This window comes from Heptranchias perlo, chromosome 2 (assembly GCF_035084215.1).
Source record: "Heptranchias perlo isolate sHepPer1 chromosome 2, sHepPer1.hap1, whole genome shotgun sequence".
NCBI classification, from domain to species: domain Eukaryota; kingdom Metazoa; phylum Chordata; class Chondrichthyes; order Hexanchiformes; family Hexanchidae; genus Heptranchias; species Heptranchias perlo.
In genome coordinates, this window is record NC_090326.1 from 148,034,826 (window position 1) to 148,047,638 (window position 12,813).

At 40.8% G+C, this 12,813-nt stretch overlaps 1 protein-coding gene across 2 annotated transcripts in view; it reads left to right on the forward strand.

Moving 5' to 3' along the window:
- ptprn2 (protein tyrosine phosphatase receptor type N2) overlaps positions 1-9,185 on the forward strand; it is a 924,398-nt gene extending 915,213 nt beyond the window's left edge. For both annotated transcript variants that reach the window (XM_068008124.1, XM_068008134.1), the window contains exon 23: positions 4,497-9,185. In XM_068008124.1, the coding sequence (XP_067864225.1) occupies positions 4,497-4,568 (72 nt within the window). In that variant the 3' untranslated portion in view covers positions 4,569-9,185. The remainder of the gene's footprint in view (positions 1-4,496) is intronic.
- Positions 9,186-12,813: the final 3,628 nt, after the last annotated feature.

Sequence of the window (12,813 nt, forward strand, 5' to 3'; positions counted from 1 at the left end):
CAGACCTGCGCGAGGTTCTCTCAGGAGAGTTCTGGGTTTCTTTTGATTGATCTAAACAAACCATGCACTCACATCACTGAATATAAATAAAGAGTAAAAGGCCTTCAAAGTCATTTAAATCTGTGGATTAAAAGTCAGGTTTGAAATGTCAATTATGGCAAGTCTTGTAGCAAACTGAAAGGTAAGATATGGTACCAGTGTCATTTACTAACCATCCCAGTTATTATCATTGCCTGGATAAACACTGTCAAATGTGTTGATAATAATTGTTTTTTTAAAAAGCATCTAACATTTTATAATTAGCAATACCATCTTTAACAGTGTTTGAGCAGCAAGTTGAATAATTAGTACATTATCTCAACCCCTATAAAAGCTGAAATGAAAACCAGAAATCTTGGAAATACACAGCAGGCCCATCAACATTTGAAAAGAGAAAGGACAGGTTAACGTTTCAAGGTCAGAGCCTTTGTTGGAATCCCCTCCCTATAAAAGGTGACTTGCTTAATCATTGTGCCTCTTTGCCACCCCAGGGTTTGAAATAGAATCATAGAATCATACAGCACAATAGGAGACCATTTGGCCCATCATGCCTGTGCTGGCTCGTTGGAAGAGCTATCCAATTAGTCCCACTCCCCTGCTTTTTCCCCATAGCCCTGTGAATTTTCTCCCCTTCCAAGTATTTATCCATTTCACTTTTGAAAGTTACTATTGAATCTGCTTCCACCGCCCTTTCAGGCAGTACTTTCCAGATAGGAACATAGGAACAGGAGTAGGCCATTCAGCCCCTCGTGCCTGCTCTGCCATTTGATAAGATCATGGCTGATCTGTGATCTAACTCCATGTACCTGCCTTTGGCCCATATCCCTTAATACCTTTGGTTGCCAAAGAGCTATCTATCTCAGATTTAAATTTAGCAATTGAGCTAGTATCAATTGCCGTTTGCGGAAGAGAGTTCCAAACTTCTACCACCCTTTGTGTGTAGAAATGTTTTCTAATCTCACTCCTGAATCATTACAACTCGCTGAGTAAAAAAATTTCTCCTCTTCTGCCCCCTGGCTTTTTTGCCAATTATTTTAGATCCATGTCCTCTGGTTACCCACCCTCCTACTGGTGGAAACTGTTTCTCCCTATCTATTCTATCAAAACCCTTCATAATTTTGAACGCCTCAATTAAATCTCCCCTTAACCTTCTCTGCTCCAATGTTTTTATTTTTCGTCTCTCGGGTTCTGTGGGGTAGTACCGGCGCCCTCTCTCGCATACTAGTGCAGATTCTGGCACCCTTATCCTACAGTTAGACACGGTTTTACATGGGCCTGTGATTTGACACAAGCGATTGGTCAGTACAAGCGGGCAGGATAAGAGGGAGGAGCTGGGAACCAGTGATGATGTGAGCAGGAGGACAGCAAACACCGTGTCACTCAGGTTCGAATGGAAAAGATTCTGACACTAAATAAAAAGTATCCGCTGCATTATTGAAGTGGGAATGAGAGTTAAAAAAGGAAATCTAATGGTTCCAGTTTCGTTTTGCTACCACTCCATTTGCACTTAAGAACAGGGCGGTAGTAGGACCAAAATCAAGCTGGAGCTGCCATCAGAAACGGGCAGGAGCCTCATTACATACATGCAAATCAGGGTCAAATGATCCCAACGCCATTTTTATCTCTGAATGCCACCGGTTCCTGCTCCGGCCGACCCAACCGTCCAACTATGGGCAGTACAAGTCTGGATCCTCGGCCACTGTCAGATAAAGCTGGATGGAGCTCTCAGCGACACTTTTATAGCAGTCGATTGTGGGTTTTGCAACCTTTAACGGCTTTGAAATTTTATGTATTTGCTGCTGTGTCTGCACTCGTGTTGGCCTGTTGCTTCAAAGTCCTGCTCTCTTGTATTCCCAACACTCAATATACCTCCCCTTTAAGGTGCTGTTGCAAGCCTTTCACACACTGCCCAATTTCCCGCCTCCAGATTGGCAGGCTGTCCACTGGGGAGCGTGTTCCATACTGGCAGCTGGCCAGCTGCATTACCATGAGGATCCGTCACCAAAATCGATCGGGTCCCAGGCTGCCTCCTTCGGCAGCCACCATGAATTAATACTCTGCCCACTGCCCACACGATTAATGAGCGACACATAAATCCACCCCCCCCCCCCACCCCCCTCACAAGAGTCTGAGAATTTACTTACACAATATAACTATTTTTGGGGGGGGGGGTGGGGAAGCTTTTGTTATTCTGCAAAGTATAAATTGGACATATTTTAGTCCAAGAAAAACTGCGCAAATGACTTAAATATTCTAGGTTATAAGGGGTCCTGTACTCCCAGTGCTGTAGTTCTATCTCCCACTTGCACTCCCTTTTATCTCAGGTGTGCAGGATTGCAATTGTTTTTGTACAGTTTTATATACAACACGTATAAGTTACGTTTCTTTTGTAAGAGTGGGGCACGTAGAAACAGATATAATTGTGAGGTGGCCAGACTCCCTAATAGACTCCCTGAAATCACAATCATGGCTGCCCCATGTTACCTTTGACAGGTTGGCAGACATATTCCCATTGGCAACAATACAGGAGCTCCCTGCTGCCTGGGTGGTTAAAATGCACCACCCAGTGTAGTACTCAGTCACACAGCCCAGACAGAACCCAGGTCTGTGCTGAGTGAACTAATCTCAGTCAGTTTACCAATTAGGCTGTTGCAATTGGTCCGAGTGTCCTTTGAGGGGGAGGGGTGGGGAAGCCAGCCAGAGTTCCCACCCTTGATACAGTCCTCTGCTGCACTAGGGGTCATTGTCGAGCGAGGATAGGATCATGCTCGAAAATAGTGCCTTTTGTGGTTGATTAGCCTCATGACAGTCACTGTTTACAGTCACACACTTGGAAGAGGTACCAAAGATTTGTTCAAAACTGTCCCCCTTAAAGAGCCAGCGCCTTCAGAAGAAGTGGGGTGGGGGTGGGGGGAGAAATTGGAAGGAAAATAAAAGTTAAGTGCACCAATCCCTGTGGACTCTTAATGGGTTTATGGTGGAAAAACAATAATCTGTTTAAGAACTACAGGCCAGTCAGTTTAACCTCGGTAGTGGGGAAACTTTTACAAACAATAATCCGGGACAAAATTAATCACTTGGACAAGTGTGGATTAATAAAGGAAAACCAGCACAGATTTGTTAAAGGCAAATCATGTTAAACTAGCTTGATTGAGTTTTTGATGAGGTAACAGAGCGGGTTGATGAGGGTAATGCGTTTGATGTGGTGTATGTGGACTTTCAAAAGGCATTTGATAAAGTGCCACATAATAGGTCTGTCAGCAAAATTGAAGCCCATGAAATAAAAGGGGCAGTGGCAGCATGGATACAAAATTAGCTAAGTGACAGGAAATAGAGAATAATGGTGAACGGGTGTTTTTTGAACTGGAGGAAGGTATACAGTGGTGTTCCCCAGCAGTCGGTACTAGGACCATTGCTTTTTTTGATATATATTAATGACTTGGACTTGGGTGTACACGGCATAATTTCAAAATTTGCAGATGACACAAAACTTGGAAGGTAGTAAACAGTGAGGAGGATAGTAACAGACTTCAAGAGGACATAGACAGGCTGGTGGAATGGGCGAACACGTGGCAGATGAAATTTAACGCAGAGAAGTGCAAAATGATATATTTTGGCAGGAAGAATGAGAAGGGGAAATATAAACTAAATGGTACAATTCTAAAGGGGGTGCAGGAAGAGACCTGGGGGTATATGTACACAAATCTTTGAAGATGGCAGGACAGGTTGAGAAAGCGGTTAAAAAAGCATACGGGATCCTGGGCTTTATAAATAGAGGCATAAGAGAACAAAAGCAAGGAAGTTATGTTGAGCCTTTATAATACACTGGTTTGGCCACAGCTGGAATATGGTGTCCAATTATGGGCACCACACTATAGGAAGGATGTGAAGGCCTTAGAGAGGGTGCAGAAAAGATTTACTAGAATGGTTCCAGGGACGAGGGATTTGAGTTACGTGGATAGACTGGAGAAGCTGCAGTTGTTCTCCTTGGACAGAGAAGGCTGAGAGGAGATTGGATAGAAGTGTTCAAAATCATGAAGAGTTTAGATAAAGTAAATAAAGAGAAACTGTTCCCATTGGTGGAAAGGTCGAGAACCAGACTACACAGATTTAAGGTGATTGGCAAAAGAACCAAAGATGACATGAGGAAAAACTTTATTACGCAGTGAGTGGTTATGATCTGAAATGCGCTGCCTGAAAGGGTGGTGGAGGCAGATTCAATCATGGCTTTCAAAAAGGAATTGGATAAATACTTGAAGGGAAAAAATTTTCAGGGCTATGGGGAAAGAGTAGGGGAATGGGACTAACTGGATTGCTCTTACAAAGAGCCGGCACAGACTCGGTGGGCCGAGTGGCCTCCTTCTGTGCTGTAACAGTTCTATGATTCAATGATAAATCCATTTTGCTGGGTAATAAAATGACAACCTGTTCTAACCGTGCTGGTTTATCTTCTACAGGAGCAGTTTGAGTTTGCGTTGACAGCAGTAGCTGAGGAGGTGAACGCAATCCTGAAGGCACTTCCGCAGTGAGAGACAGCCAGAGGCCTGTTGTAGCTCCAACACTTTAATCCTGCCGGTCTCCGTGAATGTTGTAGAAAACGTGATCTGATCTTGGCTGTGTAACTTTTATTTTAACGGCTTTAGAAAATGTGTCCCTTCAACATCTGTAATTGATGCAATTCTTAGCTCAAAAAATAAACTCTGAACGGTTCCAAAGTAGGAAGAAATAAAGATTAGATTCGAGGTATTTGTACAGATGCTTTTTTGGGACTGGACAGAACTGGATACAAAACTCAAATGAGATAACCCAGAAACACTGCAGATTTAAGTATATTGTAAAGTTAAAATTAAAAAGAATAACCTTTCATCTTTTATTAATTTCAATATTGAAAAAAACAGTATAGAAATGCTTCTCAGTATTAATTCCAAAATATATTAATTCTATTGCTGAAACAAACTACATCAGTATTTTATAATAGCCATGTTACTCTACCCTCCGGCTCCTGAAGGCTGACATCACCATTCTTCCCGTGATGTTTAGCACTTCACAGTAGCATTGCGACTTTTCCACTGTGTTCCTGTGCAACGCAGTTGTCATTGCAAGATACTTGCTGACGGCTAGTCATGGGGGGTTTGGTACTAGACTACTGGAAATGATTTCAAGGGAGACAATCCCCACACAGAAAGAAACACTTTCAGAGTATGTCATTAAAATATTTTGCAAGTATTCAGTCCAGGAGAAAGTTATCATACACTTATTTATGGAGGTATCCTGCAATTGAATTATACTTATATTTTTGCCCTCTCCTTATGGGACTCGCTCTGCCACATGCTGTCCCCCTGCCCACTACGCCTCTGGCCGCTAGAAAGTACGCCGGGGGTGACTCCGCTACTGACATTCCCTCCCATCTTCTGGGGAAGTTGCTGATCTTCACTCAGCACCTCCCAAGATGCCCCATACCTGCAGTTGTTAACTCACCGTGTAGGGATCCCACAGACCTTCAGTCCACCAACAGATAAACCAATCGCTGCAGCCCTGGCCCAATCCATTATGGAGGTGTCTTTCAGTTTTGTCCCTGAGATTTTCCCTATCTGAGTTATCCAGACGAACCACAGACAATGCTGGTGAATTTAGCAACTAATAATAATCCAAATATATTTAGTTATCAATAACTTGCCAGAGCTACACGACTAAAACTGAATTTATTAAATTGTAGTGGTGTTGAGTGCTTTGCATTCTTTCAGTGCTAACCTGTGCTGCGTTTGAATGTACTGTTTATCATCTGGAAGAATCAGATTCAAATCCTTGCCTAGGAAAATGTAATTGAAAGATTACTATTGTTGATTTCTGCATAGGGTCACAAGTATGACTATGATCTGGTCACCTCATGGGTCTGATCAATAGCTGGTGATTCATCTACTTATCCAACACCAAACAAAGCGTCTGCACTTGATATCCTTTGCTTCTCTGTTAACTACAGAATGGAGAGGACTATATAATAATACTACTTTTAGAGCTCTGTCTAAAGCCCTGACATTTCACAAAGAAATGAGCACAGGCAGAGGAGATAAAGTCTCAGCGGAAAACTTAGGTTACTTCCAATCTGACCTCACTTGTTCGCTGAAGAAGAGGGTATTCTTCTGAGGTTAATGTCAAAGTGCATTGTCAGGGCAATTTAGATAACCCCAGTATTGCTCCTGCCATTCCTTGACTAACAGTGTTCAGTGTTTCTTTGGTTACAATAAGGGAAATATTTCTTTCTCACATACATCTCATCTTCATTGGAAAATTTATTTGAGTAATATCACTACACCTGATGCAGGATCCTGGGTAGGATGAAAGCCATGAATGCAAGGGTCTTAAGTGAAAATAGTTTGGACAATCCAACTAGGCCCTGATGGTCAGAACAAATCCATCGCAAAAATTGATCATAAATTAGCCCTAACACTGACAGTAAATCAGCACTCTGACTCAGAGAGGTTGGTGTGGGAAATGTAGGGTGTCAGAGTGGTGAAGTTGGAAGTACTGTTCTGAGGTTAGAGTCTAGACATTCTGTTGCGGTACGGTGGAGCGGGAATGGTTTTGCATCTGAACCAAGCCATTCTTGCTGTGGGAGCGCTTGATCTTTATCACCTTTAGTTGAGTTTTGGTCTACGGCTAGCTGTTGTTGAGGCACCATGACAGCCCAGCCCCCTTTATTTCTCTCCTGTACAGTCTGCGGGCTCACCTGACACCTAATGCCGACAGAAAACACTGATATCCCTGGCCCCCTCTGTGAGTAAAAACCAATAAAATTGTAATCTGATTAATGATTGTGTTCTTACTGAACACCCAGGTTCTGTCCTGTCCCACTTAAGACGACACAGTCTCAACCCAGTTTTCTGAAAGGTCTTTCACTTCAAATCGAGTTTCAATGTCGACATGTAGGTAGAAATCCTAAGTGTTTGATTTTATTCAATTCTGACAACTACTACGGTCTGTTGCAAATTTGATGTGACACAGAATATATAGTCTTTGTCTGTAAATAGTCCTAGTTATGTAAGACTGATCTCATATATGCTTCTTAAGAATATATTTTAATTGTTTTAGCTTCACGAAGACAGCACTCTTATCAGAATTGCTTGTGGGTTCTGTTGTGTTAAGTCTTCAAAAGTAGCCTAATGCTCGCCTCTTACTGATCGCTGGTACTTTCCTTTTATCCAATAAATGATCTGCATTATTTCATAATTAGAACCTATTTTATTTGCTTTATGGTGACAGAATTTGTGATAAGTATCGGTTATTTACGAGTAGCCAAAATTATGCGGCTGGATCACTTTCAGCACATTTAACACTTTCAGTGCCACGTGCTTTCGGTAACTTGGCTTAAAAATAGATTTTTTTTCCTCCAGAATTTAGTAATGCATCATAACCAGATATTCCTGAACATTCCAACGTATTTTCGATTTGAAAAGAAAGCATTCGAAACCATATGTTTTTTTGTTTTAACTTGGGGAGATAAAATGCTTTTCAGCTAAATATTATTAACTCACATATTACATTAGCTGAACGCACAAAATGTCCACCAGAAATGAACAGCAGTGTTAAATCTTTGACATTCCTCTTCATAGACCTATGTCGACTGTTTCCTGAATATTTTAAAGCAAATCTAAAGAACTTTAACAAAATACATAAATACTTCCTCTATTTTGCACAATTTAATACATTAGATGGGATTTTCGTTTTTAAGTTCCTGGAGAGACAGTTTGAAAATTTAACTTTTTAACTTTTAATCTGCTGGCAGGTTCAGGGAAATTTCTGGGCCAACCATTTTTGTTTGCATTCAGAACTGTGGCACTGAACTAAACGTTAATATTAGTTATAGTGCCTCTCAGACACAAGAATAATAATACTGGAACATTAACCCTAGACTACTAAATTAAACACCAACACATAATTTTACATAAAATTAAAGAAGGCTTAAACACTCCCATGCTCACCGTGTCATCACTTTATCCTCCTCCTATTCTCTCTTCTCTATTCCGTGTTTATTATAACTTTCATTTTTATTCTTCTCTGCTTTGATTCGACTTGACTTGCTTTTTGTGCTTTTTTTTAAACTGATAGGGGGTCATTTTGACTTTGGGCTATAGTTCCAAACAAAATGTGCAATAGCGAATTGGCACCTCGTTTTACACCTCTCCCGATTTTTATTGTGGAAGTGAAAACCTGGAGAGATGTAAAACGGGCCACTGGTTTGCTGTTGCCCGTTTTATACTATCGCCCCAAAGTCAAAATTACCCTCAAAATATTTTGAAACATCTTTTCTGCCTCCCTTGCACCTGCCGTCCATTTGGGAAGTGGGAGCAACTTTCTTTCTAAAATAAAGTTTTCCATTGGTTGAAAACCAGTTTTAAAGGCATGTTTGCAGCCACTGAGCATTACAGATTCTATAAATTGGCAGACTTGTCTTGTAGATGGAGGTAATTTTAACTTTGGGCGAATGTGTAAAACGGGCATTATTGAAGTGGGCTCCCGTTATACTCTCAACCTGATTATCCGTTCCATTAACTTCAACGTAAAGGAAATTGGGTGTGGTGTATAACGGGCGGCTAATTGGATATCGCTCATTTTACACCATCACCCAAAATTAAAATGACCCCCGATGTGCCCTCACCAATCACTGACCTAAAAACGGCATCAAAATTGGTCAGTGCTTGCTACTAACTAGTAAACCTACAATCTGGTAGCACCCAGACAAAGAAACCAGTCCATGGTGCTGATTGATGTTATTCTCCTACTCCACCTCTCTTCCTGGGAGTCGAAGAGAGCTTTTCTCAATGTGATATACTTTGAATGCTTTATGAAGCCCTATGTCTGTACAGGACACACCGTTACCCTGGAAGAATTGTCTGGCAGATCTGAACTCTTGTTTGGCTGCCTTCTGGTCTTTCATTACAATTAGTACAAGTTTAATGCCAGCTTAATCTCTCCCACAGTAAACATACGTGATGGATTTTTACCTGCGTGTTACCTGGATTTCACCCGTAATATTGGATCATTCTGAAGCCGTCTCTTCCCTTCATATTAATTTATGGTTACTTATCTGTACATATAACAATAAAATATACAAAGTATTTTGTTCTACCTCTGTAAAAAAAAATTACTTGCGAATAAAGTATTGTTTGTGGAGTATGGTGGATACTGTAACAGAGTCTGGCGCTTCTTCAACTTTGACCTTGTGCTGCAGGAGCAGAATTTTCTTTTAAGGAGACAGGCATTGAAAGTACAGATCAGTCAATTTAACTTTACTGTAGGGAAAATCTTCAGAAGTATATCAAAGGATGTAGTGGGTAAACACAGAGAAAAGCATAGCTTGATAACAGACATGGATTAGGAAGGGCAATCCGTGCTTAGCTAACTTGCGGGAGGTTTTCCAAAGATGTCACTATAACTATGCTGAAGGCGTGGCCGCCAATGGTGGGGCGAAAGAAACGGAGGATGAACATTCAGTTCATAGTAAATAGCTGTAGAATAAAGGATTAAGTAGCTTGCTAGATAGGAAACTAGATCAAAAACAGCTAACAGGGTAGTGTGTGGTGTTGGTTACAATGCAATCGGCTGGATAATATTGGCCTTGAGAGGCTGCAGTGTAAAGCACAAAATATGATACCAGGCCTCAGAAATCCATAGTTTTGAGGGAAAGTTAAGTCAAGCTTGTTCTCATCAGAAAAGAGAAAGCTTCGAGGTGAGCTAATAGAGGTTTTCAAAATTACAATATGTTGATCCAAACAACGCTAACAAAGAGTATAAAAACTGAGGGACATTATTTGAAAATTAGCAGTAAATAAGGTATTCAGGAAAGTCAGACACATTCATTAAGTTACCAGGGAAGGCTACTGAAGCAAACAATAGAAATTGGGTCAAGATAACTAAATGGTCTCCATACTATAGAAAGGATAGAGAGGCATTGGAGATAATGGAAAAAAGATTCACCAGGATGATACCAGAACTGAGAGGATATACTTATCACAAAAGGCTGAACAGACTGGGGCTCTTAGAAGAGAGAAGGCTGAGGGGTGACCTGATAGAGATTTTTACAATAATGAAAGAGGGTAAACGTAGAGAAAATGTTTCCACTTGTGAGGGAGTCCACAGATAGAGGTCATAAATATAAAATAGTTGCTAATAAACCCAATAGGGAATTCAGGAGAAACTTCTTTACCCAAAGAGTGGTAAGAATGTGGAACGTACTACCACAGGGAGTAGTTGAGGCAAATAGCATGGATGCATTTAAAGAGAAGCTAGATAAGTACATGAGGGAGAAAGGAATAGAAGGGTATGCTGATAGGGTTAGATGAAGTAGGGAGGGAGAAGGCTCATGTCGAGCATAAATGCCGGCATAGACCAGTTGGGCTGAATGGCCTGTTTCTGTACTGTAGTTTCAATGTAACTCGATGTAGATAGGTTTCTGGAGAATGAGGATTGAAAGTCGCTGTTAGAAGGCAGATGTGACAGAAACTAAAAAAAGTCAAAATGCCTTTTCTGGGTTTCAGCATTCCAAAGCTAAGTATTCTACAAATGGTTCTTCTCCATAAGTTAATATGCCATTGCTTGCACATTACTATCTAATTAATTAGTAGTACCAAATCATTATTTCTTGATTTACCTCAACTTCTCTACAACTCTTTTGAATCTTGGTGATGTCCTGAACTGTGGATCTATATAAAAAATTGTACCAAATCTACAATTATATTACAGTCGTTCATTTGACTGGGCAAGTACTCCAGTGAAAGTTATGTTGAAATTCACTGCATTTGGAAAGAAAGTAAATAATATAAGGAAATGACAGGCGGACCAGTAGTAAACCAAACTGCATCACGGAGTCAGATAGGAGCTGGCTTTGTGTGTATAATTCTATGGTTCTAGAACCAATGAGAGGGCAGGCCATACTAGTTTTAGTAATGAGTAATGAGCCAGACTTAGTTAATAATCGAACAGTAAGGGAACATTTATCTCTCAGTGATCATAATATGATCAAATTCAATTTTAGGTTTGAAAAGGAGAAACTTGACACAGTTATTAAGATTCTAGATTTTGGTAAAGCGAATTTTAACATGATGAGGCCGAGACTGACGACAGCAAACTGGTCAAAACTGTTATCGGGTAAAATTACAGATGAGCAGTGGGAGGTGTTTAAAGAAGAATTTAATTTAGTACAGGATCAGTATATACTCCTAAGGGGCAAGAGCTCTACTTACCAAATAAAACAGCCATGGTCGACAAAAGAGATGAGAGATAACATCAAACTAAAGGAAAGAGCATACAAAAGTGCAAAGAATAGTGTAGATCCAGGGGATTGGAAAACATATAATGAACAGCAAAGGTAGACAAAAAAGATAGAGCTGCAAAAAGGGTATGCAAAAAGAAACTTGCGAGAGATATCAAGATTCGGACAGAAGGTTTTTACAATTATATTAGAAGAAAATTCAAATTGAGTAGAATGGGCCAAACTCTCTGAAGTTTAGAAGAATGAGAGGTGATCTCATTGAAACATAAGATCATGAGGGGGGTTGATAGGGTAGATGCTGAGAGGTTGTTTCCCCTGGCTGGAGAGTCTAGAACTTGGGGGCATAGTTGCAGGATAAGGGGTCGGCCATTCAAGACTGAGATGAGGAGGAATTTCTTCATGCATAGGGTTGTGAATCTTTGGAATTCTCTACCTCAGAGGGCTGTAGATGCTGAGTCATTGAATATATTCAAGGCTGAGATGTATTGATTTTTGGACTCTAGGTGAATCAAGGGATTTGGGGATCATGCGGGAAAGTGGAGTTGAGGTCGAAGATCAGCCATAATCTGATTGAATTGCGGAGCAGGCTCATGGGGCCATATGGCCTACTCCTGCTCCCATATCTTATGTTCTTATAAAAAGGGTAGTCAAGGGTAACGTGGGCCCTTTAAAAACTGATGCGTGTAATATTGCAAATGAAAATAAGGAAATGGCAGAATTGTTGAATAATTACTTTGTGTCAGTCTTCACAGTAGAGGAAGAGGATAATATCATAGTATCATAGTGGGTACAGCACAGGAGGAGACCATTTGGCCCATCATGCCTGTGCTGGCTCTTTGAAAGAGCTATCCAATTAGTCCTATTCCCATGCTCTTTCCCCATAGCCTTGTAAACTTTTTCCCTTCAAGTAGTTACTAATTCCCTTTTGAAAGTTACTATTGCATCTGCTTCCACCACCCTTTCAGGCAGTAAATTCCAGATCATTACAACTCGCTGCGTTAAAAGAAATGTTTCCTCATGTTGCCTCTGGATCTTTTACCGATCACCTTAAATCTGTTTCCTCTGGTTACTGACCCTTCTGCCACTGGAAACAGTTTCTCCTTATTTACTCTGTCAAAACTGTTCATGATTTTGAACACCTCTATCAAATCTCCTCTTAACCTTCCCTGTTCTAAGGAGAACAACCCCAGCTTCTTCAGTCTCTCATCCATTCTAGTAAATCTCTTCTGCACCCTCTCTAAGGCTTTGACATCCTTCCTAAAGTGTTGTGCACAAAATTGAACACAATACTCCAGCTGAGGCCTAACCAGTGTTTTGTACAGGTTTAGCATAACTTCCATGCTTTTGTACTCTAAACCTCTATTAATAATGCCCAGGGTCCCATATGCTGTTTTAACTGCCTTCTCAACTTGTCCCGCCACCTTCAAAGATTTGTGTATGTGCACTCCCAAATCTCTCTATTCTTGCTCCCCATTTGAAATTGTACCATTTTGTTTATCTCATCT